The following is a 27,758-nucleotide window of genomic DNA, read 5'->3' as shown; positions in this document are numbered from 1 at the left end:
AAAAAAATTCGACTTTTCTCGAAAACTGCCCTGTCAATTCTTAGATTGATTGGTTCAATCGAAATAACAGGTTGCGTTCAATTGAAAAAAGTTGGTAGCAAGCATCTAACCTACATCAGAGGCTAATAGATGCGAAACCACAAAGGCGTAGAATAAAACTTTTTTTAAGCTGTTATCGTCTTTACTGGCCAACTAAAGTTAGCGAAAGATTCTACTTGCGTTTTCTGTTTGTTACGATTTCAAAAAACGATACTATTACGTTGCTGTTTAAAAGAAATTAAATTGGATCTGCGGATTGTAAGTTATCATGATCCATGAACTAGGTTCGCATATATGAAATCAATTGAAGTACTACTAATAGCTTAAATTTATTTTTAAATGATTTATATGATTTAATTGATGATATGATGGATATGATGATAATTGATTTTTATGATGAAATGTTTCAGTTGCAAATGTAGAAAGTACGGTTTATTTATGGTGTATGCTGCTCGTTTTTATTTTGGCACCACTTTTTCCGACAGGAATTTGATAGAGGTTGATCAAGTTAAGTTTTACTTCCATTTTGATAAGAGTATTGCAATCGGGTACTAGACTTTTTTCCCGATTAATTTTGTTCACAGCTTAGTCAAAATTAGAAATGGTAAATTTAAGTTCAGTTCATAATGAACTCAAATTTCTTCGGGTTTCCCTCATACTTGGTCTGGAGGTACCGAATACGCCTGAGACGGCAAATGTCCTTGGTGGGTGCGAATTTGGCTTTGCCTGTTTTTTTTTTTTAACAAACGGTAAATATTCAGTTTCAAAAAAATTTCGGCTTAGTTTTTGTCAGCTTATATTTTGTCGGCTTAGTTGCTACATCGTAGAATTGTTCTTTTGCTGCTCGCAGTGTATGATAAAGTTCAAAGCTTTTCATGAAAACATTTTTATTTTTGGTTCTACGGGACTTACCCAAGTTTTGTCGACTCAGTTGCCGCTCGATAAATATTCTCGGATTTTCTTTGAACGCCGCCGATTGTGTTTCTGGACGAGTTTTTCGCAAATAGATCATCATTCCAAAAAAAACTTGAAGTTATAATTGTATAATCGTGGTTTTTTATTGGACTTAGTGGCTATTCTTTCCTGTCTGCTAGCTTGCAATGCTATTTTATATTGTATCTAAGTTGATGCGAGTGAAGCTCCGCTTCGCCCCTGTGTATAAGCTTTTAATTACACTCATTCTTGCAGCCAGTTTCTAAACATAATTGAATCGCCACTTCTAGAAAAAGAAATAACTAAAATTTTGTACAGCAAAATGAAAAAAAACTGTTTTCAAAATTTTTCCCTCTGATTTTTTCTTTTATAACTCTGGTGGGCAAACTTGTTGTTCAAAATTTGAAAATCATCCAGATTAATACCGACAACAGTTTGCAGATACACTAACTAATTGTCAATAAACAAGTTGGAGTCACTTACTTAGATCGTCTCATTTTTAGGAAGTCCTAAATTTTGTTCAACGCAAAAGTTTTAGCTGTTTGATTTTTGATTTTTTCTTAGTTTTACTCAAATTCATTTAATAAATGGACCGCAAATTGAATTCTCCAATAAAATATGGAAATGGCCTGAAAGAATGTGAATAAATCTTAGTTTCAAACTGTAAATAGTATGTTTTCTTAGTTTCAAACTAAATTAAATGTGTTCTACCGTACTTACTATAATTTGTACATTGACATTGCTCAAATTGGAGTAGTTCTTTTTAAAAGAGGACACAATATTCTCAACTTGGCTCAGGTTTTTAAAGGTCCAATATATTCAATCATTGAAGTTGAAAAAAATTGAAAAAATACCAATTTGTTTTTGGTCACTGGAGTTTATTGACACTTTCAACCCTTTTATTACTGGTTTAAAGAGGATTTTGTTGCTTCTGAGCGACTTCTTTTTATCAAATCTTCTCTCAAATTATTTACACTTGCCATCAGCAAATTTAATCCCTTTTCAAATTTTACTGTGAGTCAAATATACTTAGTTTTAGTCTTTCGTTAGATCTTTTTTTATTTCGCAGCGCACAAAAGAACGACACTAACTTGAAAAAAACTTCTAATGTATTTTTGACATTATGGTCGGAACATACTGTGCTGCTTGCTCAGCAACCAATTATTCTTGCTTTTCTTCAATTTCTGAGTGTTTATGTCGCTTTGCTTTTCAAAACTTCAATATCAAAAAATGAGTTATTCATTTATAAGAACCAAATAGTATCCCTTTGGCTGAAACAGGCGTTTTAAGTTCTCTGAATCTTTTCTTATTTCTGAAGGTTGTAATTTTTTTCTTAGAATTTTTGTCTGTTCTTCATATTTTCAACGGGTTTGTTTTCTGGATTAAAAAGTTATTCAAACCATTCAAGGGAAGTGAAAGTATAGACCAGTTTTTTTTCATTTTTTATTTTTCAATATTTCCTCCAAAGTTTGATACTTGTTTTGTTTTGTATCACAAGTAATGAGAAGCCCCGCTTCGTCTCTGCAGCTTCAACTAATTGCTGTTTTTTGATTGTATCAACAGTTCACCTAACAATTATTCAATTTATAAAAATGCTCATTGTTTTAGGGGCGGCTTCTTCCTCTAACCCACGTGCAGACATGGCGTCTCTAGGAACCCAGATCGAATCCCTCTCAACTCAGATCTACTCATTTGCATCTAGAATGGATAACATGGAGCGGATTCTGCAACAAGCTGGAGTTGTTCCTGAAGATTATGACGAGTCTTCGGCTGTCGACAGCAGTGGTGATACTGAACGCGATGTGGGTGAAGTTGAAAGATTGCCAAATGAAAGAGGAGATAGCTCGAGTGAAAATACGGAAAGATCTGAATCGAACTAAATTACGGTTGCTATTTTAACAAGAAATAGTTGATTAAGTTATTGAGCGGTTTAGCGTGTCGTATGCTTAACACATTGTTAGTAAATTTGGCTTTTTGTAGCTCCCACTTTTTTATTTTCAATGAAATTGGATGTCAAAATGCGTTTTTGCAAATGAAGTTTGCTCTCATAAATTACACTAAAAAGCGCGAGAATTCAACAGATTTTAAAACATTTTCAGACAATTTTACTTCAATTTTATGAGGGCTGGGAATTTAGGAAAAACCCGTAAAAATGGCTAAATGATTTGCCACAAATCAACTGTTTGCTATAGTATAAAAGGCCAAAAATCTGCTGTTTATATTTTTTTGGGTATTTATTTTATTCTTTAGATAGATTAGATAATCAAAATATTTGAAATCTTTTTTATTGTATATTTGAAACTTTCATTAAGCGTTTCTTTAAATAAATGTTCAAGAAAGACATCCTGAGTTTCTTTTAAATGAGAAAGTGCAGTTATTCCACGAACAAAAACAATAAGTGTACCCGATACATTATCAAGTTCACATACTTGGGTTTAAAAAATGCACCTTTGCTCTTGCAATATTCAATATCAAAATCACAAAAGGAATATAGATGATTTGACCGGTCTTAGCTTGAGATGAACTTGAGTTTTAATATTTAGCTGTGTTGAGAGCATCAAATATTAAATAACATTATTTTATAACTAGAAAAAATTGAAAACTTTGGAATCCGATTCACCGCTCATAGTTTCAGAGTAATATATCTTTCAATCTCAGCGATCGCTTTCATAAGATGCATAGAACATGAAATGAAACGCCTGGATCCAAAATTCGTTAGCATTTTCTGGATCTGTTTGGAGAAATTTATTGGTTTCCATGAGCTGTGCAATAAAGGTGAACGCTTTGATGCAGAGTTTTAGTTTTTGCTCAATGCTAACAAGAAAGTAATTTTTTTGACTTTAACTTAGCTGCAGCACGTAAATTTATCTTTTTTTGAAAACAGAGTGATTAGATGTCCCAGATCATGTTGTATAATCTTTTCAGTATTTGAGCTGCCTCTTTCATCCAATATATTAATATCAAGGTTTGAAAATCAAACCAACCTCTCCCCGAGGGGTATGGGAAGAAACTGTCATAGGAATCGTTTTTCTACCCGATGTTAACTGCCAATGATTGAAATAATTGATGTTTTTTGCGGTAGCCTGATTATATGGGCCTCTCTTCAACTGTCTGTTAGCAATTTTCTTCAAATCTCTCGCGAGTAAAAATTTATCTTGTGTTTCTTGAAAATATAATCACTTGATTAAGCTGCGGTATAAGGAATTAAATGAAAGAGTTAGATCAGAAATCAGAAGGTCTAAAAAAAATTTTTATATGAAGAAATTTCAAACATGTATTGGCGACTCCAGACAAATATATAAATTTTTAAATTTGTTAAAAGGATCGAATGGAAGTAATAGAGATGTCAGTGATATTATTAGTGAAAGTGGCGATAGGCATACAGATCCACAGACAATTGCAAACGACTTCAACAACTTTTTTGGACAAATTGCAGATAAATTGGTGAAACAGTTATCAACTCCTGAATTAGAAATTAGAATTAAGGAGCCAATTGTATCAATATACCTAAAACCAGTTAATGAAAACGAAATTGCCTCAATTCTATCCGGTTTAAAATCAAAAGCCTCCGTAGGGCTAGATGATGTTAGTAATAATATTCTGAAAGCATGTGCGTATGCAATTATACCAAGCTTAACAATACTGATCAATGCTTCCATTAAGCAAGCAATCTTTCCCACCGAGTTATCCCAAGCAAAAATACTGCCATTTCACAAGGATGAATCCAAATTAGATATGAACAATTACAGGCCAATTGCTTTGCTTTTGACGTTAGGTAAAATTTTCGAACGTGTGATGTTCAACCGAATATATAATTATTTAGAGCAATTTAACTTCATATACTGTAAACAGTTTGGATACAGAATCAAACACAACACCATTGATGCCATCGCCGAGGTTACCGAAAAATTGCGCCTTTCAAATAAGAAATTAATTCCATCAATATTCCTTGATTTAAAGAAGGCCTTTGATACTCTAAATCATGATATTCTAATTAAAAAATTGCCATATTATGGTCTTGTAGGTAAATGTCTACAATGGATAGTGAGCTATTTGTCAAATCGTAAACAATGTGTAGAGATATCTGGTGTGCGATCAAATTTTCTAACAATGAACAGCGGTGTTCCACAAGGAACCATTTTAGGTCCACTTCTCTTTCTTTTATATGTCAATGATCTACCAAACGTTGTCAATAACTCGGAAGTATACTTGTTTGCCGATGATACCACTTTAGTAGCAATAGATCGATCACTCGAAAAACTGAGTGATGACTTTAATGCAGTTGCGAAATGGCTTGCCGCTAATAGGCTCTCACTTAACATGAAAAAAACAGTTCAAATAAATTTCACTAGGAAAAGCGCTTCTAATGAAACAATATTATATGATGGCAAAAACTTATCGTCAGAAATATATTGGAAATACTTAGGTATTAACATTGATTTCAAACTAGGATTTTCTAATCATATTGATTTTGTCAGAAAAAAAATTACGAAAACAATGTGGAATAATTGCTAAAACAAGGCATTACATGCCGAGCTCTGTTATGTTTAGGTATTATGAATCAAACATTAGGTCTATCATTCAGTATGGAATTTTAGTGTACGGATGCACAAGCTACAATGCATTACTTCCGCTTTTTGAATTACAGAAAAAAATTATCCGACTCATTTCTTTTCGAAACAATTGCGAAAGCGTGTCAGATATATTTGTTAAGCACAAAATACTTACAGTTCATGAATTGTATATTTATGAGTGTTTCAAGTTTCTATTAAGGTCACTATCGAACCTGCATTCAGAAAATTATCTCAACTCGCTTTTTACTTTTGATAATTCTATTAAAAGAACCAGACGATCGGAAAAGAATTTACTGAAAATATGTAAGCCAAAATCCCGAATAGAAAACCACTCTTTAACTAAACGGGGAACAAAACTTTTTAATATTTTTCAGGAAAACAGAATTATGCCAATTAATTCGCAGTCTCTAAATGCAAGCCAGGTGCTTACGGTAGCTCACAAATTAAAGTATTTATACATTTTAGGAAATAATGAGTTAACAAATTCTATTTTCGATAAATAATCACAGAATGTCTTATCAATAGTACCATATTTTTTATTTACCAAAAATTTTACCCTTTGGTTAACCTGTATCAGACTTCAATTATGGGCTGCGAATCCATGCTGAAAATATGAAGCTCCAAATCCTTGTAGTTTTTGAGATAATCGCATTTTTTGAAAAAAATGAAATTTCCAAATTACTTAGAAAAAAAAAAGAAAAAAAAAAAAAATTTTTTTTTTCAATTTTTTATTACGATCCTTGGTTTTAACTGATGCTCACTAAGCTAAGCTACAATAATGATCCGGATCCTCTAAATAAACTTTCGAAAAAAAAAATGTTTCGAAAGGAGTGGAAAAAAAAACTAATTGAAAAAATTTTCATTTTTTTTTATTATTTTTTTTAATTTAAATACTTTTTATCTATAGTTATTATACTTTTCGTGTCTTACTACTACCAGGGTAGACGTCAAGCGGGCAATTATTATGCCCTTGGTCTATCCTCTTCAGATATATTATACAAAATGTCAGATAAATTCAATGATGACTATTAAAAATGTGTTTCTTCATTTTCTGTATTTTTGCATTTAATTGTCTGAAGAAATAAATTCATTCTTTCTTTCTTTCTTTCTTTCTCTATAATTTTGCACAAGAAATGAAAATTGAAAAAAAAAAGAAATATAACCGCTGGGAAGTTTCGCTTGTATATCGCTTGATTTCTACTTCCTCGGTGGGAATCCCGACAAAGGAAACGTCTCCTTTTTTCATTTTCTTCTTCAACGCGTCCTTTCATGAAGTGCCTTCTAATGTCTTTTTAATACTGTGATTTTTGGATTGTAGAAAACATCCGCTGTTAATTGACAAAAATAATTAAAATTACTTTGTTTGCGTTAATGGTTCTAAAGCTCTGGTTTTTCGAGTATTTAGACATTATTACCCTTGCGATCAGAAAGAATTTTGCTATCGGATAGTAGACTTTTCACCATCAATATCTTTGTTCACAGAATGTTCAATTAGAAATGGTAAATTTAAGTTCATTTCTTAACAAATTCAAGTTTCCTGGGTTTGAACCGGACAGTACCTACATTTTTTTCAAATGGGAAATATTCCGATTCCAAAAAATTGTAGGCTTAATATTTGTCTGCTTATGTTTTGTCGGCCTAGATGCCACATCCTAGATGTTAACATTGCGTATCAAGTTCATCTGCTAAGTTTGATGTATGTAGTTTTTTATAAGTTTTTAGTTTTTTTTCCACATTTTTTAAAAGTTTTTTTTTGTGGAAATTATTTGAAAGTAGGCGTTCATCTTCTTGTTTTCTTTTTCCTTTCTATCTTTGTTTATAGCAAAGTTTTTGGGTAGAGTTATACTAAATTTATTCTGAAGGATATGCAGGTTGTTTGGTTGCAAGATTTGAAGCAAAGTTTTTGAGTGCCGTTAGGAATTTTTGGATCTCTTTTTCTGAGCGTTTCCATCTATTGATTATGAAATAGAAATGAATGGCTTTTGTGTAGCGCAAATCCTTCTCATGTGTTGAGAGTTGTCAGAGTACTTTCAAGGGTTGCGAATCTTGCCTCCAAATATGACTGCTCAAATTTTTGTAGTTTTCCTGTTTTTCACGACGTTTTTTGTGATTTTTCAGAAAAATTTGGTTTGTTTAAACTTGAAACTGGTAGCTCTATATTTGGGGACTGTCAGAGTACTCTCAGGAGTTGCAAATCTTGCCTCCAAGTATGACTTTGTAATTTTAGAGATATGGCCTTTTTTATGGTTTTTCCAAAAAAAGGTTTAGAAAACTTAAATTTGAATTTTCTCAAAATTTGAAATCCCAACGCAGTAGTTGGGTACTGTGACAGTACTCCGAGGAGTTGCAAATCTTGCGTCTAAATTTGACTGCTCGATTGCTTTAGTTTCCGGGATCTGACGTTTTTATGTCATTTTAAATTTTTTCAACAAATTTAGATATAAAAAACTTCACAAAGTTTTATGGTTTTTCAAAATTTGAATTAAAAAAAATTGAAAAAAAACTTGACAAAATTTGATATTACCAACCTTGTATACTCAAAGGATGCAGATCTTATTTCCATTATTTTGTAAATTTTTATGAGTTTATAAAAATTAGAAGCACCGGATGTGCGTTCAGGCTAGTGTCTTTTAAATTTTTCACTTTTGGTTTTTGGCCTTTTTTGTATCACAAGTGATGCGACGCTCAGCTTCGCTCCTGTGTTTAATTTTTCCAATTTTTTTCCTGTTTAATGTCCAAATCTTTCTAAGCACAGTTTTTTGCAATTTGTGATCAATTGTTTGAAATTCAATTTGATTTAAATTTCTCTCGTATAGTTTGTCTTTGTGTAAAGTTTTCGCGCGTCGATATTCCGTCGTTTTAGCAGCTGGTTTGCTGCACTTAAATTTGTTTAAATCTTCTTTACGAACTGGAAGCAAAAATAAATACATTGCTCATTACCCTCAGAGTAATTTGCATTTTTGAAGAAAAATGATTTTCTAAATTAAATTAATAGGCAGTTCGACTCAAAAATTCGTCAGACTTTTGAAATTTTGTGACTCCGATTCAAGTTTTGCTGGAACCATGTTGTTATACTTGATAGATATAATTTTGGCGAGGAGTCTTTCAAGCTCCGATTTTAGCGAGTAAAAATTAGTTAATTTTGTAGGCTCTTCAATTATTTTGCGTTATTTTTTATCATTCCTTCTGCTCTGCCTTGTCTTTCAGTAAAAATAAAAAATGCTTACAGATGAGAAGCATTGTTTATGTAATTGGCCCATGAACCTATTTTGGGTTGCTTGTTTGGAGAAAATTCTATCTTATTTTATCTCTGATCTTCATAAACTAATTAAAGCCTCTATGGTATTTTCTTCTTTATTGAAAAAAATGAAAATAAAACTATGAATTATTTATAAACAGAAAAATCATTTGCACAAATTAAGGTGAAGTGAGAGTTCAAAATTAAGTCTTTAAAGCTATACGAATACTGCGATTGGCATGTAAGGATTCAAAGTTCCTCTTGTGCCGTTATTGTTTGTGGTGGTCGACGCACTTTTGGTTATCGGTTTTTTCGCCTCTTTAATTGTCGGCTCAAAGTCTTTAGGCTTTTTCAACTCATTCACTGGAGAGCTCTGTTTGTACGGAACGGCAACGTTACTATTACAAACTTTGTACATTACAGGTTTGTTTTCGGTTGTTGCGGGATCAAAGGGTTTGAGAGTCAAGGTTATAGGGCGCTTTGTGTTCACTACTTGATGTGAATTGTTTACGGGTTTGAGCGTGACCAGATTCTTGGAAACTGCGAAATCTAATTTTTCATGTCGACGTTGCAAATTTTTTTCTTGGACGAAAGGGCAAATTGGTTTGACACCAGTGTAAGGTGAATAGTTAGCTGCTGGGCTATAGGTGTGACAGAAACATTCTCGCCAAGTCTCTACCGTTTTCCAATTGAACATCCAAAGGCTAGTTGCAGTTCCCATGAAGAACGTCAGAGAGTGTTTAAACAGCATTAAATGCAGGTTGCCGACTGATTTTTGCCGAATTATGTCGTCTTTGGAGTTCTTCTCGAGTTCTAGAACATTCTCAGTCCACTGTGACATTAAATGGTACTCAAATCCGCAAACGATCAAGTACAAAATGCAAGGCACTACATAGCAAACAGCGAAAAGAACGATTCGAATTATAAGAAAGTCCATCTTTTTGAGACCAGGGTTCATTTTGAGTTTGTTGCGAATGCTCATTAGTGAGCAGAATCCAAAGATGGATAAGAATAGTCCGACTGCTAGGTATATGGATATAGGCATAATTATGAAGATTGCTAGGTTGGAGGGCGTCTGAGCGCCGACGAGACATAGTCCAGTCAAGGAGTCCCCTTCGAATCTCTGGGTCGCGAGGACGAGAAGAGTCTTGCATGCAGGTGCAATCCAGGCTACCAGATGGAAATATCTAAAAAAAAAACGTGTAAATTTGATTGAAGAAAAGAGTTTTGATTGAAATTTTGATTGAAGTGCTTAAGAACGATGAACAAAAATTATTCAGACTCTTAAATAGGTCGCGATGATTATTTTTCGTTTGTTTTCGTCTTAAATTCAGTTCAGGCTCAATGTTTTCTTTCGCGTTGTGAATTTGATTTCTTTTTAACAGATTTCCCAGCGAAATAAAATTTTACTTATTGATCCAATTTTCTCAATTTTGGTTAATTTTATCAACATCTATTTTTCTTTAAAATTCGAAAGTATTTTTTTAAAACCAGTATTTTTCCGTTTACTTGCGTTCATTGACTCTTTTCATACTCTCTGTTGGCTATGTTTATTACGTTTTATGAAGATTTGAGTCATAAGAAATACTCAAGATGTGAAAATTTTTTAATGAAGGTTAAGCGAAGGGTATCGGGCAACTTCCGGAGTTTCATGGTTTCTCAAATTGGTTTTCTGTCTACATTTTATTTGATTTTCATCATTAAAAATATGCGTGTCTTATTTTTTTAACACGTTAAAAATATAAGTGGAATATGCACTAGCGAACATAGGAATTTTTTAGTTAATTTTTCCAATAACTTTAACATGAATTTGTATGCAAGAATTTAGTGAATTAGTGTTTCAGGAATTAGTGCTTGGCACGAGGGATCTTGCCTGCTATTCCTCTCCCCAATGGTACCTAATAAGATTTCCACCCCTATAAAAGACTAATTCAACGATAAGCGTCATACAAAATTTGCCATTCGTAACGAATCCCACCTGGTATAGCGCCTAGTAAGATTTCCGACCCAATAAAAGACTAATTCAACGGTAAAGCCTTAACAAATTCTGTATTTTGGAAATAAGTTCACTTTTGCGATGAGGGGGAGGGGTAATACTTGACAAGATCCGTCATGAAATCAAATAAAGTGTATTTAGGTGTTAAGTGCGTTTTGTTCTTTTTGGTTTTCTTCCCTTGTCCCCCCTCCACCCCCAGGGTGTTTGCGTATTACTCACCGACTGTTGTGGTCCAGTGCCTCTGGACTCCAGTGGAGAGTAGAGGAGAGGAACCAGGAGAAAGAGAGGATCACCCACCACACGTGCATCGCCATCTGAGAGTAGTACATCATCATAAATGTGAAAGTGCACCACACCTAAACCGAAACAAATCACTGATTATTAATACTAATTTTAATTTAAACCCAGAAACTTTTAGCCAAGCATTGTATGCAATGGTACGTTTACAATTTAGCTCAGCTGGGGAGAAAACAAAAAGGCATCAGCCTGTCGGGTGGCATCTCCAATTTTCCTTACTTCAAGGCTATTTATGCACGAAGGGAAAAAGTATCAACATATCGGCTGTTCAGTCTCTAAGGGAAGACCGTTGTCTCAGATCTGAGCAATTTTCTTGCTGGCTATTTTCCTGGGCTGAGAAAGATGTCTTGAGTTTACTCACGAATGAAGATTTTCAAAAACATAATATTGTCCGATTATATTCTTAGCTTTTGAACAACATAAGTATTCATTTTTATTGAGTCTTCGAGAATGGTTTTGTAGTTGCACTGGAGTTTAAATATTTTTTATTTTAGAGACCACTTGAAACAGACCTCTTAAAGCCGATTCTTCGAATCAAAAGCACTTTAGTCTGGAGATTTCCAAGTTACAACTGGCATTCAATTCAGCCATCAAAGCTGTTTTCTGGCATCTCTTTGGCGTATTTTTTGGCGCGCCTTTATGGCAAAAAGGGTCTCCCCAAATACCACGGCTAGAAACAAAGACGGCGAGTCTTACTCTTTCCTTTTTTTCTAAATAGCCTGTGGGAGTCATAATTTAGGATCCGGATAATCGTAGATGAGCCGACATATTAATCAACGATATCACACTTTTATTAATGATGAAAGGACGTGTGCTTAATGCTTGCCTGGTTTTTATGGCAGCTATTCAGTTTTGAACTTAAAACAGAAATTGAGGAAAAAAGAAATTGAAAGACATTGAAAAATAGCCTTTATTAATATTTGTCTGTCACTTTCAATCAAGTGCATTGATAAGTCTGCCAGTTTTCATTAACCGGGATGCTCAAGGAAAAAAGCGGTTCGCCTAAACAGCCAACTGAAACAATAATTTCTTTGAAGGAAATTGAAGTTTTCAACTAGCAAATCTTGAATCAGCTATGGTTTTTTTCAATTAAGTGCACTTCTCTAAAACTGAAAATTCAAAAGCGTCTGCAATAGACAGAGCGGACAAACTTGAGTGAAAATTTGTTATGCTTACAAAATTTTAGGATCAATTAAATACTTTTTTATCTACTGTAAGCTATGAATTTCTTGCTTATGTTGTTACTTTTTACTTTTTGTTGCATTAAAATAAATGCTTTTTTTCGGACATTTTTGAGTTAGGCTTGCATTTTTCCGCTTTTTAAAATTTTTTCATTTTTTTTTGTAATGCACATGACTGTCTGCGCGATTGTTGATTTCATTAAAGCGGAAGTCGGAATTTATTTTTTCACATGTTTGTTATAAGCGCTTTTGTTTGTCGACATGAAATGATGATGTTATCATCAAATAATCATCTGACTGACTTTGAGACGTCAGTAAACTGATCTGCTAAGCTAACATAGAACATCTTTTATGTCTCCTGATGAAATGAAATGACATGTTTGAGAAAAGCATAGCGAAGAGATTAATTTAAGTTTTGAATAAATAATAAAGTCTTTCAAGTATTCGCTTCAAGATATAAAGATCAGAGAAATAGAGTTCTGTGACATGCGTCGGTAAATAGAAAATACTTCAAAGAAATCAGCACCTACCTATCATCATAATAAACGCCAATGACTATATAGACGTTTACAACCTGTCTAATGTATGTCTAGCTCAATTAATAAAACATCAGACAGACTTCAAAACCATTTCACAAATGAAAAAAAAAATCAAAGTTGTAATCATATTTATGACAACAAAGTTTTGTTTTGATTGTTTTTTGGTGATTGAAAAAACAAAGCTCTATTTTATTTAATACTGATTATCTTTGTACATGTAAATTTTATTGAAAAAGTAGTATGAAAAAAAAAATGTTCCATATGCGTATAGTTAAACGTTTTGGAGAAACGAGAGTATAAGACCAGAAAATCATGTCAAAAACCCAATTTATATTCTTGTTTTCGAAAAGAAAAAAGATGGTTTTCATGATTTTTGGTTTCGTCTTTTTAAAAAAGTTAAGAATGATTTAGTATCTGAGTTTTCAGGTTATGAATTGTGAGTTTTCTAAGTTTCAGTGGCAAAAATTAATTTACTTTTCCTACAGAATAATATCAACTACAAGAGTTCAAAGAAGACTGAGAGTGTCGGTTCGGTTGAACTAATATTTGAGCTTTAAAGTATCCACTATACAGCGACCGTAAATAACTTCAATCAAAAGAACAAACAGCTGAACTTGCAACTTAAACACGCTTAAGGTGAATTAGAGCCAGATGATATTTGGAAACGTGTATAGATTGCGATCAGAAAATGGGGAAACTAAATTAAGCCATAAAAAGGAAAACTAACTTCGTAATTCAGGTTAAAGTTCAAGAATTGTAGATTTATATTTTGATTTGAATTATATATTACAAAGTATTATCATAAAGTATTTTATCCCAATATTCTATTTAAAAATAAGTTTCTAAAAGCTAAAAAAAACGAAGCCTTTAGGACAAACTAAAGTGAATGCTGAAACTCAAAATATCAAACTTTCATAGACAGACCAAACGCAAAGTTTCTAATGAGATTTCAAAAAGATGAAAATCTTGAAAATGAAAGTACCAAGAATATTCGTTTTGTTTTCAGTTAATTTTTGAAAATTATTCGTCTTTTTAGCCAAAGGTATCAAATAATTTTTGAATATAATTCGCCTTCTTGTGCAAAGGTATCTTGAAAATGTATAACGAATTTCACTCTGTAGGTTTCCTAGAATCTAATCTGGAACAAAATCAATGCGTCGCGGTGAGATGATGCTTGCGAATCTGACAACGGGTTGGTTTAGTTGATTCTAATGTTTACTCATCGTGTTAAGCCTTTTGGTGCTAATGTTAAATAGAAACAAGGATAGCCGCCTGCTGCGCAAATAGCACAATGTTTCTACCAGACTTTGATTTGAAAAAAAATAATGATATTTTTTTTCTGCATGGTAGGATAAAAGGATCTGACGTTAATCTATAATTTAAGCAGTAAAATGACTAGAAAAACCAAAAATCCAAAAAAAAACTTAAAAAAATTCAATTTTTTTTTCTATTTTTTTGCAGAAATTTTTGTTTCCAGAATGGCGCTAAAAAACTCAACCAACTTATCTAATTTGCTTAAAATTAAATTTACAGGGTTTATTTTAAGCATGATTAAGCTATTGTAAGCCTGCTCGCTCGCTTTATTTGCTCAAAATTGACATAGAATTCAAAAATTTTATACCAGTTTTTCTCAATACCGAGAAAACTTGTTGACATTTTTTCTATGTATTTCGATTCGAATCACAACTGAAAAGGCTTCAATTTGTTATTGCACTCGATCTATTCCGGTAATCATTTGTGGTAACTGATTTTGCGTGGAAAACAAAAGAAAAAAAACTAAAACATGCCCGAATGCAAAGTTCCTCCCCATTTTTCAAATGTTCGGAACAAAAAAAACGTACCTGGCCGTCGAGACTGTCTCTCATGTAGTATGTGATGTAAGCGTTCGTTCCAGGGTCATGTTTTTCCAGACACCCGATCCCATCAACACCCGCGAACTCCCGAAGCAGATGGCCGAACGCATACAGCAGACACGAACACGACATGTAGATCACAGGTCGCTCTGGATATGAGAACCGGTCGCATTTCAAGAAGTAAGTCAGAACTGTGAAACCGCATGCAATGGTACACAAACTGGTCCAAATACAAAGCCAAGTAAACGCCAGTTTTTTATCTTGATTCGTGAAAAATACTGTTTTGTCACATCGCGGTGCGCACGATTGACTGTTGTTGAAATAAACGAAGTATTTGCTCTCGGCGCACAATTTGGGTTCAAATTTGTTTCTCGGCTCGACAAAAACGTCACCCCATTGCGGTTCTATGTTTTCTTCATCCGACGAACCAAAATTGACTTTATTCCAATCGTCATAATATGAAGTTTCTTCATAGTTTGTCTCAATTTCAGCTGGAATTTCTGGTAAATCGTCAATTTTTGACTCGTTTTTGCAGTTTGGTAATTTTGATATCAGAACGCGAAGACTCTCAGCTGAAATTTGAGATAACTCAAACAAAACTGGAAATTTTCCAAAGCACTGTTCAATCATCGGAATTGCAATATTTTGAACGCAATTTTGATGTGAAAAATTACAATCTGGGTAAAAAGTTGAACATCCATCAGCTAACAGTGTCCCGAGACAAACTTTCAAATGCTCAACTTCAATTTCCGAACTGTTGCTTTCAGCAACTTGCAGCGAGTAGTTATGCAACGACTCGAACGAGTTACGTAATAGGGTTTGACCTTTGAACTCGGAGAAGGTGTAGGTTTGTTCATAGGATACGTGTTGCGAGCACGGAAAGGGAACGGGGTAACCGTTTGGGCAAATAGAGGGTGACTCAGTGCTAGCTGGTGTCCCAAACGTCGGGTTAAAATGGAATGAATAAATAAAAATCAGAAGTTTGAAAGAAATGTTCGAAAATGATGTTGGAATTGAAATTTTAAAGCTGCGTGTCATGATTGCTGGCTGAGCAAAGGAAATAGTTTTAAAGCTAGATTTGGATTGCGAAACTTAAATTCAAACCAAGATTTGTCGAAAATCCTGTTTTTAGATAAAGTTTTTATTTTATACCAGCGCTGTTTAAAACTAATAATTAAATTTAAGCTAATTTTTTGTTGCTTTTAATCAATATTAACAATTTAATTGCACATTTCGTTAAAGCGAATATTGACTTACAAGTAATCGCTAATTCTTTTTGGTCCCGTAGGGTAATTGGTAATTCCTTCAAAATTTTTTGAAAAAAGTTTGAATAAGTATAAGAAAGATACGAAAGTGAATTTCAGCGCAGTATTTGCTGAGATGAAATATTGTAGAAATAAGAATTCAAAAGTGCAAGACTGTCTGTCAAAATTGAGAGTATCCAATGACAGATTTGGACTTGCAAGAACTGTCGGCGGCTACTGACTTCTTTTCAGACCAGAAGAATCAAAGCTAGAGCGGTGCAATACCTTCTCTCAGACCGGCAGATCAATCGATTAAATCAAATCTATCAAAGCAGAGCTTCTATAGTTTTAGCTTCTCAAGTCGTGTCGTTTTCTGCTCTGTGAAGCACCGATTTTACCACTCCAACTGCTTTTTGGTTTTGGATGTTTGTGTTTTGCTGACTGATTCTGATACTTATATGTTGTGCTCGTAATGTCTTGGTGTTGTTTTTGATCTCATAACATTAGCTTGATAAGCAGGCTAGCTTGCAAACATCTAAGCAATCCTTTGAGCTAACCGAATCGACCGCCGCCGCCACCGCTTAGGTATATAGCTGCTATTTTACACTTGCTACCTTTTGCTTTAACTATCTGGTCGCTGGTAATACTAGTAATTGTAATACTACACCAATAACTACAATACTTTCACAATAGTTGTAGTAATAGTACCAATGACGGACGTCTGTCGTTCTTTTGAGGAACAGAATCCAAAATGAGAGTTAAATGGTCAGAATTTGGCACTATTGTGCTCAAACCGCCACCACAAATAAGTCCGGAATTGGGCTAAGAAACCAAGACAGAGCTATAAAACTGAGATCACTTCAATCGAAAAATCGGCTTTAATAATTTGAGCACGACTTTTGAACCGTTTTCCTCTGAACAAATTTTCTTCTTTTATTCAGATACTTTTTACAATTTTGTCACTCTCGCTTCTGACAAATTTATTTTTGATATACATGGCATAAATTTACTAGCAGAGCTTTATACTTCTTTCAGAATAAAGAACTTCGAGCATTCAAGGAATTCTGCATTTTCGCACCAGTGTTTCAATAGTCTTAAGAGGTCCTAAGGATTTTTGATCTATCTAATAGTTATATCAAATCCACTCTTATAAATAAATTTAGTCTCAGATCTACCTTTTTCGCTAATGTCTGCGATTTCATTCAAATCTAATGTCATAAAAGTGAAATTTTGATTGAAATCAATTTAACTGCAATCTGCAAAAATCAGCATTTAATTTAAAATGAGTCTTTGATTCGAGGAAAAGTAACATTTTGAAGGCATTTAAAGATTTTAGAATATTTCTTTGATGAAAATTGTACAAAAGAGAAAATTTTATACAAATAAACTGATAAATTTAAGTTTTTCAAGATGAAACTCAATTTAGTTCTTAAGCTTTTCGATTCTCTAAGTCAAACAGCTAATGACTGATTTTCAGTAACATAAACTGAATAATGCGCCGCCGTATCTGTAAAATAACATCAATAGCTGTAAATATGATAAAGCCGATTTTTTTGAAAGGGGTAAGTAGGCCAGACAATCCTTGATTTGGTGTCAAGTCCGTCTGTTATAGATACCGCTGCTCATTTTTAGCCGACCATATATATATATATATATATATATATATATATATATATATATATATATATATATATTTTTTTTTTTTCATTTTCAACTTTATTTTTCTAATACTTTTTTTCGTTAGCTTTATTTTTGGCCCGCACCAATAGAAATTAAGCAGGAAAATGACGGTTACAGATGAAAAGAAAACATTTTGCTTTGAACTTTTTGTAGTTAAAATTAAATTGGTCGATCTTGGAATGAGAAATTTGTATCTCAGTCAACTAGAAAGAAAGCATAAACTGTCGATTTTCTTTATTAAAAGAACAGAACTTTTAAAAGAACAGCATAAAATTTTTTTTTCACGCGCAATGTTGCAAACCAAGATGTCGAGTGGTTTATTCTTTTTAAAGCTTCCTGTCACAATTGAAATTGAAACAAATTTTTTGGTATCGAGAAAACTGGTCTCAATCTTTTCACATTTCAGACGTTTCTGTAGTTCGGAAATCATCCAAAACAAAAGTAAAGCAAATTTATCTATTCGTATCGTACTAGAATTAAAAAGCTAGATCAGCTTTTTTATGACCGACTTTGAAAAAAAACGTAACACGAGAAAAAAACTTTTTGCTACCCATCAAACATGTCACTCTCTTCAAATTAGTGCAATGTTATATAATCTTAGTTATGTAATAAATAACACAATACACATTATTTGTCTGGCATTGTGGTGCAATTTGGGCTGTTGAGAAGTAGCACCTAATTGTGATCTGATCAGAGGCCCGCTTCAGTTCCAGTGAAGTCGGCTGAAATCAAGAGACTTTGAAATTAACTGAGAGGAAACGTAAAAACAAGAGAGATTAGCCAGTTATTAGGAATGACAGAAGGGTGCTAAAATCATCCGATTGACCGATACTCCAATCAGCAGAATTACAAAAATATTTAAAATCTAAATCATCCAAAAATGTTCAAATTGAAAAAAGGTTTAACTTGAAACACATGAAAAAATAGTTTAGCGATTCAATCCAAACTGTGAAATTACTGCTGTCTAATTAGACTGAATAACAGTTATAGAAGTGCGCATAATCCGAGCAAAAAAAAATCAAATTTTTTAAAGAAAAGGCCAGTTTTTAATGAAAATGGTAAATTTAGACTTTGAATAGACATCTAAAAAATCTAGACATCTAAACATTAAATCTAGACATTATTGAAATGAATTTTAACAATGTCTGGATTGTTCTTTTATCTACCACCTCGATTTATAGAACTCATATGTTCCATAAAGCGAGCAGAACTGTTGGAAGTAATTTTCTGAAGGAATTTCAGAACAAGATTAGGGAAAATCAAACGCAGTTCAAACTAATTCCAAATCTAACACGTACACGCAAGTGTCTTTGAATAGCTCGCCTATCAAATTAGACTTCTTTAATCTCAAACTCTGAAACAGAAACCTTCTGCGCAGACCGACAGCTTAGTGAGAAGTAGTCTCAGTTTTAGATAGTTTGAAAGCTGAGTCTGATTAATGGTTAAGGTATATTAAAACTCCCTGTTCTAATTCGATTATCAAATGAAATCAAAGCAGATTTGCTGCAATTTTCAGAGAAAAGGGGTCGCAATCAATGCTGCTATCTGCAACAAAAAAAAGAATCTCTTGAACTATCTATCGCCCTTATAATAAACTAAATAAATAGTAAAGCAAATGCAGATTTTGTACCGCAAAAAAATGTAAGCAAAAATTTCCCATTTTGCAATAGAAAAAGAAATATTTATAAAATACGAAAAATGAATCTGATCTTTTTAAAAAATCGACTTTTCGATTTGTTCTTTTCAAAATTAAAAGCGTGGGTCAGGAAAACAGATCAACCGTACACCCCCCTCCAATTCGATTGTACGGTTGATCCCGAAAAAATTGATGATGAAATTTATAAATGACCCAAAAATTGATGATGAAATTTATTAATGTCATCTAATAGCCTGGGCCGACCAAAACTTCTAATCATACAATTTCCAAATACGAAAAACTTCTTATCATACAATTCCAGACAATTCCATAATTACAGAAAACTGTATGAAATCTCTGTGATAAGCATTTTTTCATATATGAAAATTGTATGACAAGTATTTTTCCGTAATTCAAAAAGTTGATTTTTTTTCTAAATTTAAATTCTGAAAAAATTTGAATTGTGTAACCATAGACCCCGGTTTACTCAAAACACCAGAGGTTCGACGGTTGAATTTACAATGCATAGAAAACGACATGAATTAACATAGAGTTGTCTTTTACATACGATACAAGGATAAGTAACAAACTTTTAAATTTTGGGAAAATTTTTCAATGATGATTTGTTCTTTAAATTTGATTTTTTAAATTATCAGACATTGATCAAAGCTTAGATAAACATGCCATGCAAAAATGGGAGTTTTCAGCGTTTGTGAAAAAAGTTATTAAGCGAAAAGGAAAAAAAAATCCAACATTAGTGTATCCAGGACTATTTTTTTTTGCATTTTTTTGAAAAATGCTTGTTCGAGTACAAATTCGATTTGCGATTGAGGAAAAAAGCAAAAAAAAATGTATGCGGCGATTTCAAAATAAATGAAAAATTTTTGTGTCGCCTCCAAAAATTGCTAGTTATACAATTTCCATCAATTTCAAAACTGTACGAAAATTGTATGACAAGCATTTTTCCATACACTTGAGATATGGATTTGTATGATGAGGAGCATTTTCGCTGTATGGAGGTCAACCCGGGATTGTAATAATTTGACATCAGTTTCGATAACTGGATTTTTGTCGAAGAGAAAATTTTCCTGTGAACTTTTATTTGCTTTTCAATGTTTGCTCAATCGTAAGATTAACGTGCCTACATTTTTTTTGTACATTGAATCCGTTGTGGAAATTCAATTTTGTACTTCTTGAACGCAGTATTCAAGTAGATTATTTGTGACTAACAAACCACACGTACCTAAATATTTTCTAACTATTTCCCCACCAAATAACCTAGTAATCTAATTACCACCCCTATAAAGAAATAATTCAAGGGTTAAGCATTTGGAAATTTTGTACCGTAGAAACGAATCCCCCGTATGCAAAGGGGGATAGTTAAAAAGATCCGATATTCGTTTTCAGAGCAAAAAATAATTTTTTTTATATCTTATCTGAAATTCTGGCCGAATCTCCATATGAAATATTTGAAAAAAGTAAAAAGAAGTTTTCGGATAACTTCATTTCTATTCTGTATTTTGGTCAGAGACTTGCTGAATTTATGCATTTACTTGCTGAAAACTGAAGTCCTGCCCAAAAAATTTTTCGAACCTCCGATCTTGTGTTAATGGACAAGAGCGTTAATCACTAAACCACAGAAACCAAGTATGTCAAAAGTCAATGCAAAGCTCTAAATGTTCCGAATGCCCCTTAATCCATATCAAATAATTTTTTGGTAGAAAAAAATATCTAAAAACCATTAAATTTGGCAATATAAATCAAGGATCATTGTAAAAACATGAGTCTAGCCTCAACTAAATTTGGAACGATTTTGTTGTGCGGGATAAACCCTAAGCATAAAAAATTCATGTTACGCTTTCAGCATTATGAATAAAATCTTCAAAGCGCGTATAAAAAAGTACAGAGCATGGCCAATTTGGTGATTTTCAATTGCGATTACCGACAATTGACTGAATGAAAAAAACACGCCAAGCATAATTATTCTGTGTTCTTCGAAAATCGGATAAATAAGACACGGCTTGCTCCAAAGTATATCCAATTGCAAGTTTAAGTATTAGATAAGAATTAAGCGCAATGAAATGAGTTTGATTATCTTTGTAATTTTTGTTCAAGCTTAGAAAATATTCTCTCACTTTCCCTCACTTTAAGATATTTCCCTCATTTTAGGTTTCTCAAGTGGATTTTGTTAGTGCGGCCAAATGGTAAGTTTGAACAACATAAAATGCATCCAAGAAGCTTCGCAAATGATATTAGGTGACTAATAAGGATTAGGATTTTCGAAATAAAGACAGAGGATAATTATGTTAGAATTTTAAACATAAAGTTGGAGCATCGAGATTTTTCTATGGTCAAATGTTATAATCGTAATAATAATTTTTCAAATAATTTTGTGTTCTCCAAACTTATATGATTTTATGTATCACTTGTTTTCTCTGATTTAACTAAAAAAAGACACTTGAGCACATTTTATTGTTCAAATGATGTTTATTAATCGACATTCTAATTCAACTGACACTTGAATTCTGATTTTCTTATAACTATCTCTAGTAAAAGTTTTTTTTGTGAAATAATTTTTATCCAATATATTTTGCAAGACATAGCAAAAGCAAAACTCCTCGTATGATGACAAAGCCCTGAATGTTCCGATTGCCCATTAATTGGTCTCGAACCGTTTTTGGTATAGGAAATATGACAAACTATAAGTTTTAGGCTGATAATATCAAATTGTTAGAATATGAGCCGTTTATGGAATTAATTAGACCGATTAGTTTGCATTAATTCATTTTAGAACGTTGATGAGGGCGGATAATTTGCATGCATAAACAATTCGCGTTATGAAACAATTTATCAAAGTTTTATTCCAGCAGCAAAGACGCCCTTTAGCGAAGTGCAAGCATACTCGCCTGGCAATAACAAAATTTGCGCATTGATGCCCACACGCAGTCAACTTTTCTAAAATTGGTTTGAATAAAAAAACTCGGGCATATATATTCCTTACTGTCTTCGAAAGTCGGAACTAAGAAAATGTGTATAATCTGTTCGGAAATGCAGCTCAAAGTAAAATGTTCGCTGCAACTTTTCAACAAAGTGACGGAATACTTATGCTCCGGGTGTTTTTTTCTGCAGTCAATTTGGATTTTTCAACTAACAGGTTCGCAGTATTTTTATGCAGCCTGAAATATATCGATTTTTTTAAAACTTTATATTTTAAACTTCAAACTTTTTAAACGTGCAACGCAAGCAGCAAACTTAAGTGGCTCGAAAATTATCCAAAATAGACTAAAACTATCTTATTGATCCAAATATTGCGTTGACAGACTCAGCAATTATCATTGGCTCATGTCATGTGAACTATTTCTCTCCTCCCTCCTCCCAAACAAACAAAAGACAATTAATAAAATATTATTCAAGTGATTAATCTACTCTAATCAATTGGGGATAGGGGTTTTGCCCACATGGTACTCTTCACTTTGTGATTGACATTGTTTTTGTAAGGAAAAGATTTTCAAAAAAAATTTTTTCTAGTTTTGTTTTGAAAATTTCATCATTGGTCGTGAAAAAGTATTTCGGAATTAGTCAGACAAAAACTTAATCAACAACTTAATCAGAGTATGCTAAGTTAACAGTTTATGATAAAATTTTGGGTATGCCATTTGCCATCCCAATTCAGTACTAACTCGATGAATTTGTTAAATTTGTACCTTTGTAACGAATTTCCACTCTTTTGCAAGAGGGGAACTAGTTAACAAATTCCACTTTTTGGGACAGATTATCTCCAAGATCAACCCAAATTAAAAAAATTAGAGGTTATCATTTGCTGGTTTTCCTTGTGAAAATAACGGTTCAAATACTACCAGGTGCACTGAATTTAGATCAAACAAAAGTTGATGTATTACATCCGACAAAACGATTCAGTAATTATTACTTTTATCTTTATTTTTCAAAGCGTGGCTAGTTATAGTGGCGATGTTTGGTGTTATTTGGGTGTGCAGCGATGGTTGGCATAATTGGTGTACCATATCAATCGTAAAACAAAAAAGAATTCTGTAATAAAAAGAAATTGCATTCTTTAGGAGTTAATCGAAGCACATTAAACCATGTAACCGCATCAGTTCACTTCAAATGCACTTAAGCGCTCTCGCTCATTTCATTTTCATTGAACTTCAAAGACATTTCAGATCGACAAATGTGGCTACAGAACGACAACTGGACTACTAAAATCCTTTAATGCGTCGATCAATTTTTAAAAATGACTTAAATTTTAAATTTACCGGAAATTCTGTTATAGCAACTGCATACAAATAAGGAAAACGGGCATCTCACTTTTCGATAAAAACCAATTTTGTTGTTTTATAAAATTTTGGAAAAAAAAACAGGCCAAAAATACCAATTTGAAGCACTTTTTGGAAAAATTTTACCTAACAATCGCGTTTTTTCGGCGCGCGCTACCCCTGAAAAATTATAGGGTCCTTCAGCCAAAAATGGATATCTCAAAATAGTACAAAGGGGGGACCCTTTAAGTCGGCAGGGGGTCGAAACCCTGAGGAAAGGGCGTAGCAGCCCCCCCCCCCCCTAAATCCGCCCCCGCTATAAAGTTTTAAGAGTTTGCTATGGGTTTTAAAACCGCATAAGCTAGTTGTAAATATCTAGGCCAACCATTGGACCAAGTTAAAATCCTCCCCTCCAAAATCGTTTGGAGGGAGGATAATAAGTTTGGTTCTCAATCCGAATTTTCAACCAATCAGAACAGAGCATTTTGTACGCAGCGCTTAGCAAATGTAGTTTAAATTGAACACAGGTGGGGGGGGGGGGGGGGGGTTGCAGGGTTTGGGTGTTCTCGGTTATATCCCCCTAAAGGACGAAAAATGAAAATAATTTTTTTTATATATAACAAAATTCGGACACATTTATTAGCAAATCCTATATATAATTATGGGACTGGTAAAAACAGAGCATTTTTACTTAATTTAGCCTCAAACTGACTTTTTTCGTTTTTTTTGCCGTTTTCTGGATATAAATATCATTAAAAAACGCCAAATGCTCTTTTAATTGTCATTTAATTCGCACATTTTGCATTTTTGTAGCTTGACTTACCGTTCGTGATATCAGCCATGCATTTATAATTAAAATCAGTGCAATTTCGTTATGAACATTTTTAACTTCAACTTTTATCATTCAGGGAGGTATAATCGAAAAATCCTCAGGGTTTTTAAAAATAATTCTATCTCAGAATCAAGTTTATATCCTCTCCCAAGATTACAAAAAAGTTGAATTTGTCTCTTAAGAAAAAGGCGAGGAGTAACAAATTGTAAAAAGACGGACATCAGCTCTGGATGCTTGAGAAATGTTTTGAGCGAATGAGAAGAAAGAAGACGCCTTTCTCTCATGCGTTAGATGATTTCACAGTCTTTTGACCTCAAAATTTGCTTTTGACCTCAAAATTTGTTATGAAATCATATTTTTAAGTGGGTTTATATTGAATGAAGTTTTCTGATTTTAATGAATTGATTAGTAAAATATGTTTTTGGGTAGCTTGTTAGAAGAAGTAGACAGCACTATAATTCATACGAAGAATCCAAAAGTGATATTATGCCTCAAAAAAGTTCAGAAAAATCAATATAATCAATTTTTATAGCTAGTAAAACTTGAAAAACAACCAGTTATTTGAAATAACAAAAATTTTTTAAATGAATCGATCTAATCATACTTTAATCCTCGATTAGTGAACGTTTAATTATGAATAATGAACCAAAAAAAAACGAAAATCATCTTTGCCAAAGATGATTTTCGTTTTCTTTTTCTGGTTCATTATTCATAATTAAACGTTCATTAATCGAGGATTAAAGTTCAGTTAGATCGATTAATTTGAAAACTTTTTGTTATTTTTTCAAATAACTGGTTGTTTTCAAGTTTTACTGGGAAGATGTTTTCTCTTTTCGTTATATTGAACGATTGAAAAAAAAAACGTTACAAGGACAACCTAGTATCAGTTTTTTTTTTTTCAGTTGAGACTTTGCGATTGCTTCGCAGGTTTTTTCCGATGTGCTCTTGTGAAAAAGCGGGGCTTTGACGGCAGACGGTGATCCAAAAAAAATTGCGGCTTGTTTTTTTGTAGTTTCGTTTTTGATGTTTTCCCGTCTTATAATGAAAGAACTATGCCATTTGTTTTTTTTTGTGCGCCGCTTTTTCTCTTGTGACGGGACTTTTTCATCTAAGTGCATAAGAGAGAAATAAAGAAGGCCATTGGTACAAATAAAATGGGAGTAGCTCACTTTTAAAAAAGCGTTTTTGAAGTTGATAGAAAAAATATGGCTCTGCTGACATATTTCATCATAACCAGAGCTAATAACAAAGGATGACTGCAAAATTTCTCCGTTCCATGAAATCAAATAACGGGCATGAAAAATCGTTACTAATTCAAAAAATGAAAAAAAAAATAAATAGATGCATTCAATCAAGATTTTATACAAATTTGATGTCTTAGCAACAATCGTCTTATTGTAATACAAAAAAGGGCATTTTTAAGGAGTTTGACAGATATGAACCCTCAAGAAAAGGCGTAGATCTAAAGTTTTTTCTAAGGGAGAGCGGCTAGTTTTGAATTATAAAACTCCGAAAGTTTAGTCGACCTTTTTTTAGGTCAACCCCATTGATTTTCTGAGCTCTCCCAAAAGACTCTGAAAAACTGAGTGAGGAATTCAGCACCCTCGCCCCCCCCCCATCAAAATGTCTGGCCTTTAACACCCCCGACCCCTCTCCGCCACGAAAAGGTCCTGTTGATACTGTTTACAACTGTTTCAATATTGATGATGGCCAATGTTTGTTAAAAGGTTCCTATTTTCCTAAGGCGCCCTCGGTGCCAGGGTAAACAAATTTCATACTTTGAGGGCGCTTAATTTGAAAACTCTCCAAAAAACGCAAATATTCCAAAACTTTTTTGCGAAAAGGGCCAAAAATACCCCATAAAAATTTAGGGTCAAAAATTCGACTTCGATTAGCAGAAACAGCTTCTCGCAACGAAGTAAAACAATCTGGAACGTTGAGTAACAAAATGCAAAACGAACTATGATAGCAAAAAGTGTATTATGTTGTTGCAGCTTAATAATATTTATTCTTTATTAAACGTGAAGGCCAACGCAGAAAAAGATGGGGACTTCTCCAGGGGTGGATTTAAGGGGGGGGGGGGGGGGGGGGGGTTTGGCGGACGCTTCTTCTTCAGGGAGTCGACCCCATGTCGACCCAAAGGGTCCCCCCTTTGTACTATTTTGAGATTTCCATTTTTGGCTGACTGACCCTAGAATTTTTATAAGGGCGGAAAAACGCGCCGAAAAAACGCGATTTTTTGGGGAGCGCGCGCCGAAAAAACGCGATTTTTTGGTAAAAATTTCTCAAAAATTGCCTAATAACGCCGTTTTTGACATTTTTTCAAATATTTGCCTGCGGTGCAGAAATATTGGTCAAAACGGGGTGCTCATAGGGATTTGGGATAGCTCAGAAAATCACTTTCGTCGATTTAAAAAAAAGTAGACAAAATTTTCGAAAATTTTTTGAAAATCCCCCCCCCTCGAGAAAACCCTAGATCCGCCCCTGGTATTCACCCTAATGACAAATAATACAAAAAATGCAACGATTTATATGGTGAGTGAAATTGACTGCAGATAAACAAAATTAGTGGAAATTTGCAGATTTAAAAAAGATGCCGTGTGTTCAGTCGCGTGCGCAGAAATATTTCTAGGGGCGATGTTTCGAAAAAATTCTGAAAATAACAGGCTAAAAATGACGTTAACAAGCAAATTTTTGAAATAACAGTCTAAATATGATGTTTTAAGCACCTTTAAAAATTTAAATAAAAGTTAGCGTTTTTTTCGGCGCGCTCCACAAACGGAGTTACATTGGTTGCCTCCTAGTATTTTTTGAGGTTGGACAGCGAAAAATGGATATCTTAATTAATACAAATTTCGAGGAAAGTTTTTCTGAGAAAAAGCAAAACTTCAAGCGATAAAATTGCGGAGGAGAAGGGTAGTTATCTGATTGAAATAAATAAGGACTTCAAAGTTAATTTTTTCTGCAAAGTTACTTTTTTGATACTAAAATTTTTTGAAAGGGATTGAACTATTTCAAATTCACCTCATGACTGCGCAATCAAAAGTAGAATAAATTGTTTGTACTTTATATTAAAAAGTTCGTTTTTGAATAAAAAATAGTTCTTTTAACCCAAAATTGAAGAGTTACTGAAAATTAGTACAAAGATTATTTGCTCTGTAACAAAATTAGTACTAAGATTATTTGCTCATGTAACAGAGCAAACTTTGCAATCAAAATTGCTCTGTTACATGTTTTGAAAAAAAACAACTTTTGGTGGGCTGCAGGGGATATTTAGATAACTATAAACCAAATCTACCCTTAAACTCGCATATTATTTAGTTTTGCGGATTTGAAACTATTTTCTGCATTTTGTCAACACAATTTTTAGTCAAAGTTATATAATCGAACAAATTCAGTTGTGAAATCCCACAATTTTGTTAGTCAGAGTTTCAAATCTGCA

The 27,758-nt window shown here is 33.3% G+C and overlaps 3 protein-coding genes across 3 annotated transcripts in view; 1 reads left to right on the top strand and 2 right to left on the bottom strand.

Moving 5' to 3' along the window:
- The window catches only part of LOC134847915 (uncharacterized), a 336,559-nt gene extending 333,491 nt beyond the window's left edge, over positions 1-3,068 (top strand). Inside the window, exon 5 of the mRNA XM_063865195.1 lies at positions 2,581-3,068. Coding sequence (XP_063721265.1) covers positions 2,581-2,852 — 272 coding nt within the window. The 3' untranslated portion in view covers positions 2,853-3,068. The remainder of the gene's footprint in view (positions 1-2,580) is intronic.
- Positions 1-27,758, bottom strand: part of LOC134847913 (bifunctional arginine demethylase and lysyl-hydroxylase JMJD6-B-like) — a 500,322-nt gene that overhangs the window by 444,884 nt on the left and 27,680 nt on the right. The gene's annotated exons all lie outside the window — the stretch shown is intronic.
- LOC134847957 (frizzled-10-like) lies at positions 8,914-17,037 on the bottom strand. Its single transcript, XM_063865257.1, has 3 exons — positions 14,639-17,037; positions 11,000-11,136; positions 8,914-9,971 (listed from the first exon to the last, which is right to left on the bottom strand). The coding sequence occupies exons 1-3, from the start codon at positions 15,686-15,688 to the stop codon at positions 9,002-9,004; spliced, it is 2,157 nt and encodes a 718-aa protein (XP_063721327.1). The 5' UTR covers positions 15,689-17,037; the 3' UTR covers positions 8,914-9,001.

The sequence above is a fragment of the Symsagittifera roscoffensis genome, chromosome 6 (assembly GCF_963678635.1).
Source record: "Symsagittifera roscoffensis chromosome 6, txSymRosc1.1, whole genome shotgun sequence".
Classification (NCBI taxonomy): domain Eukaryota; kingdom Metazoa; phylum Xenacoelomorpha; order Acoela; family Convolutidae; genus Symsagittifera; species Symsagittifera roscoffensis.
The sequence above is the reverse complement of the archived record's forward strand: the minus strand, read 5'-3'. Positions and strand labels throughout refer to the sequence as shown.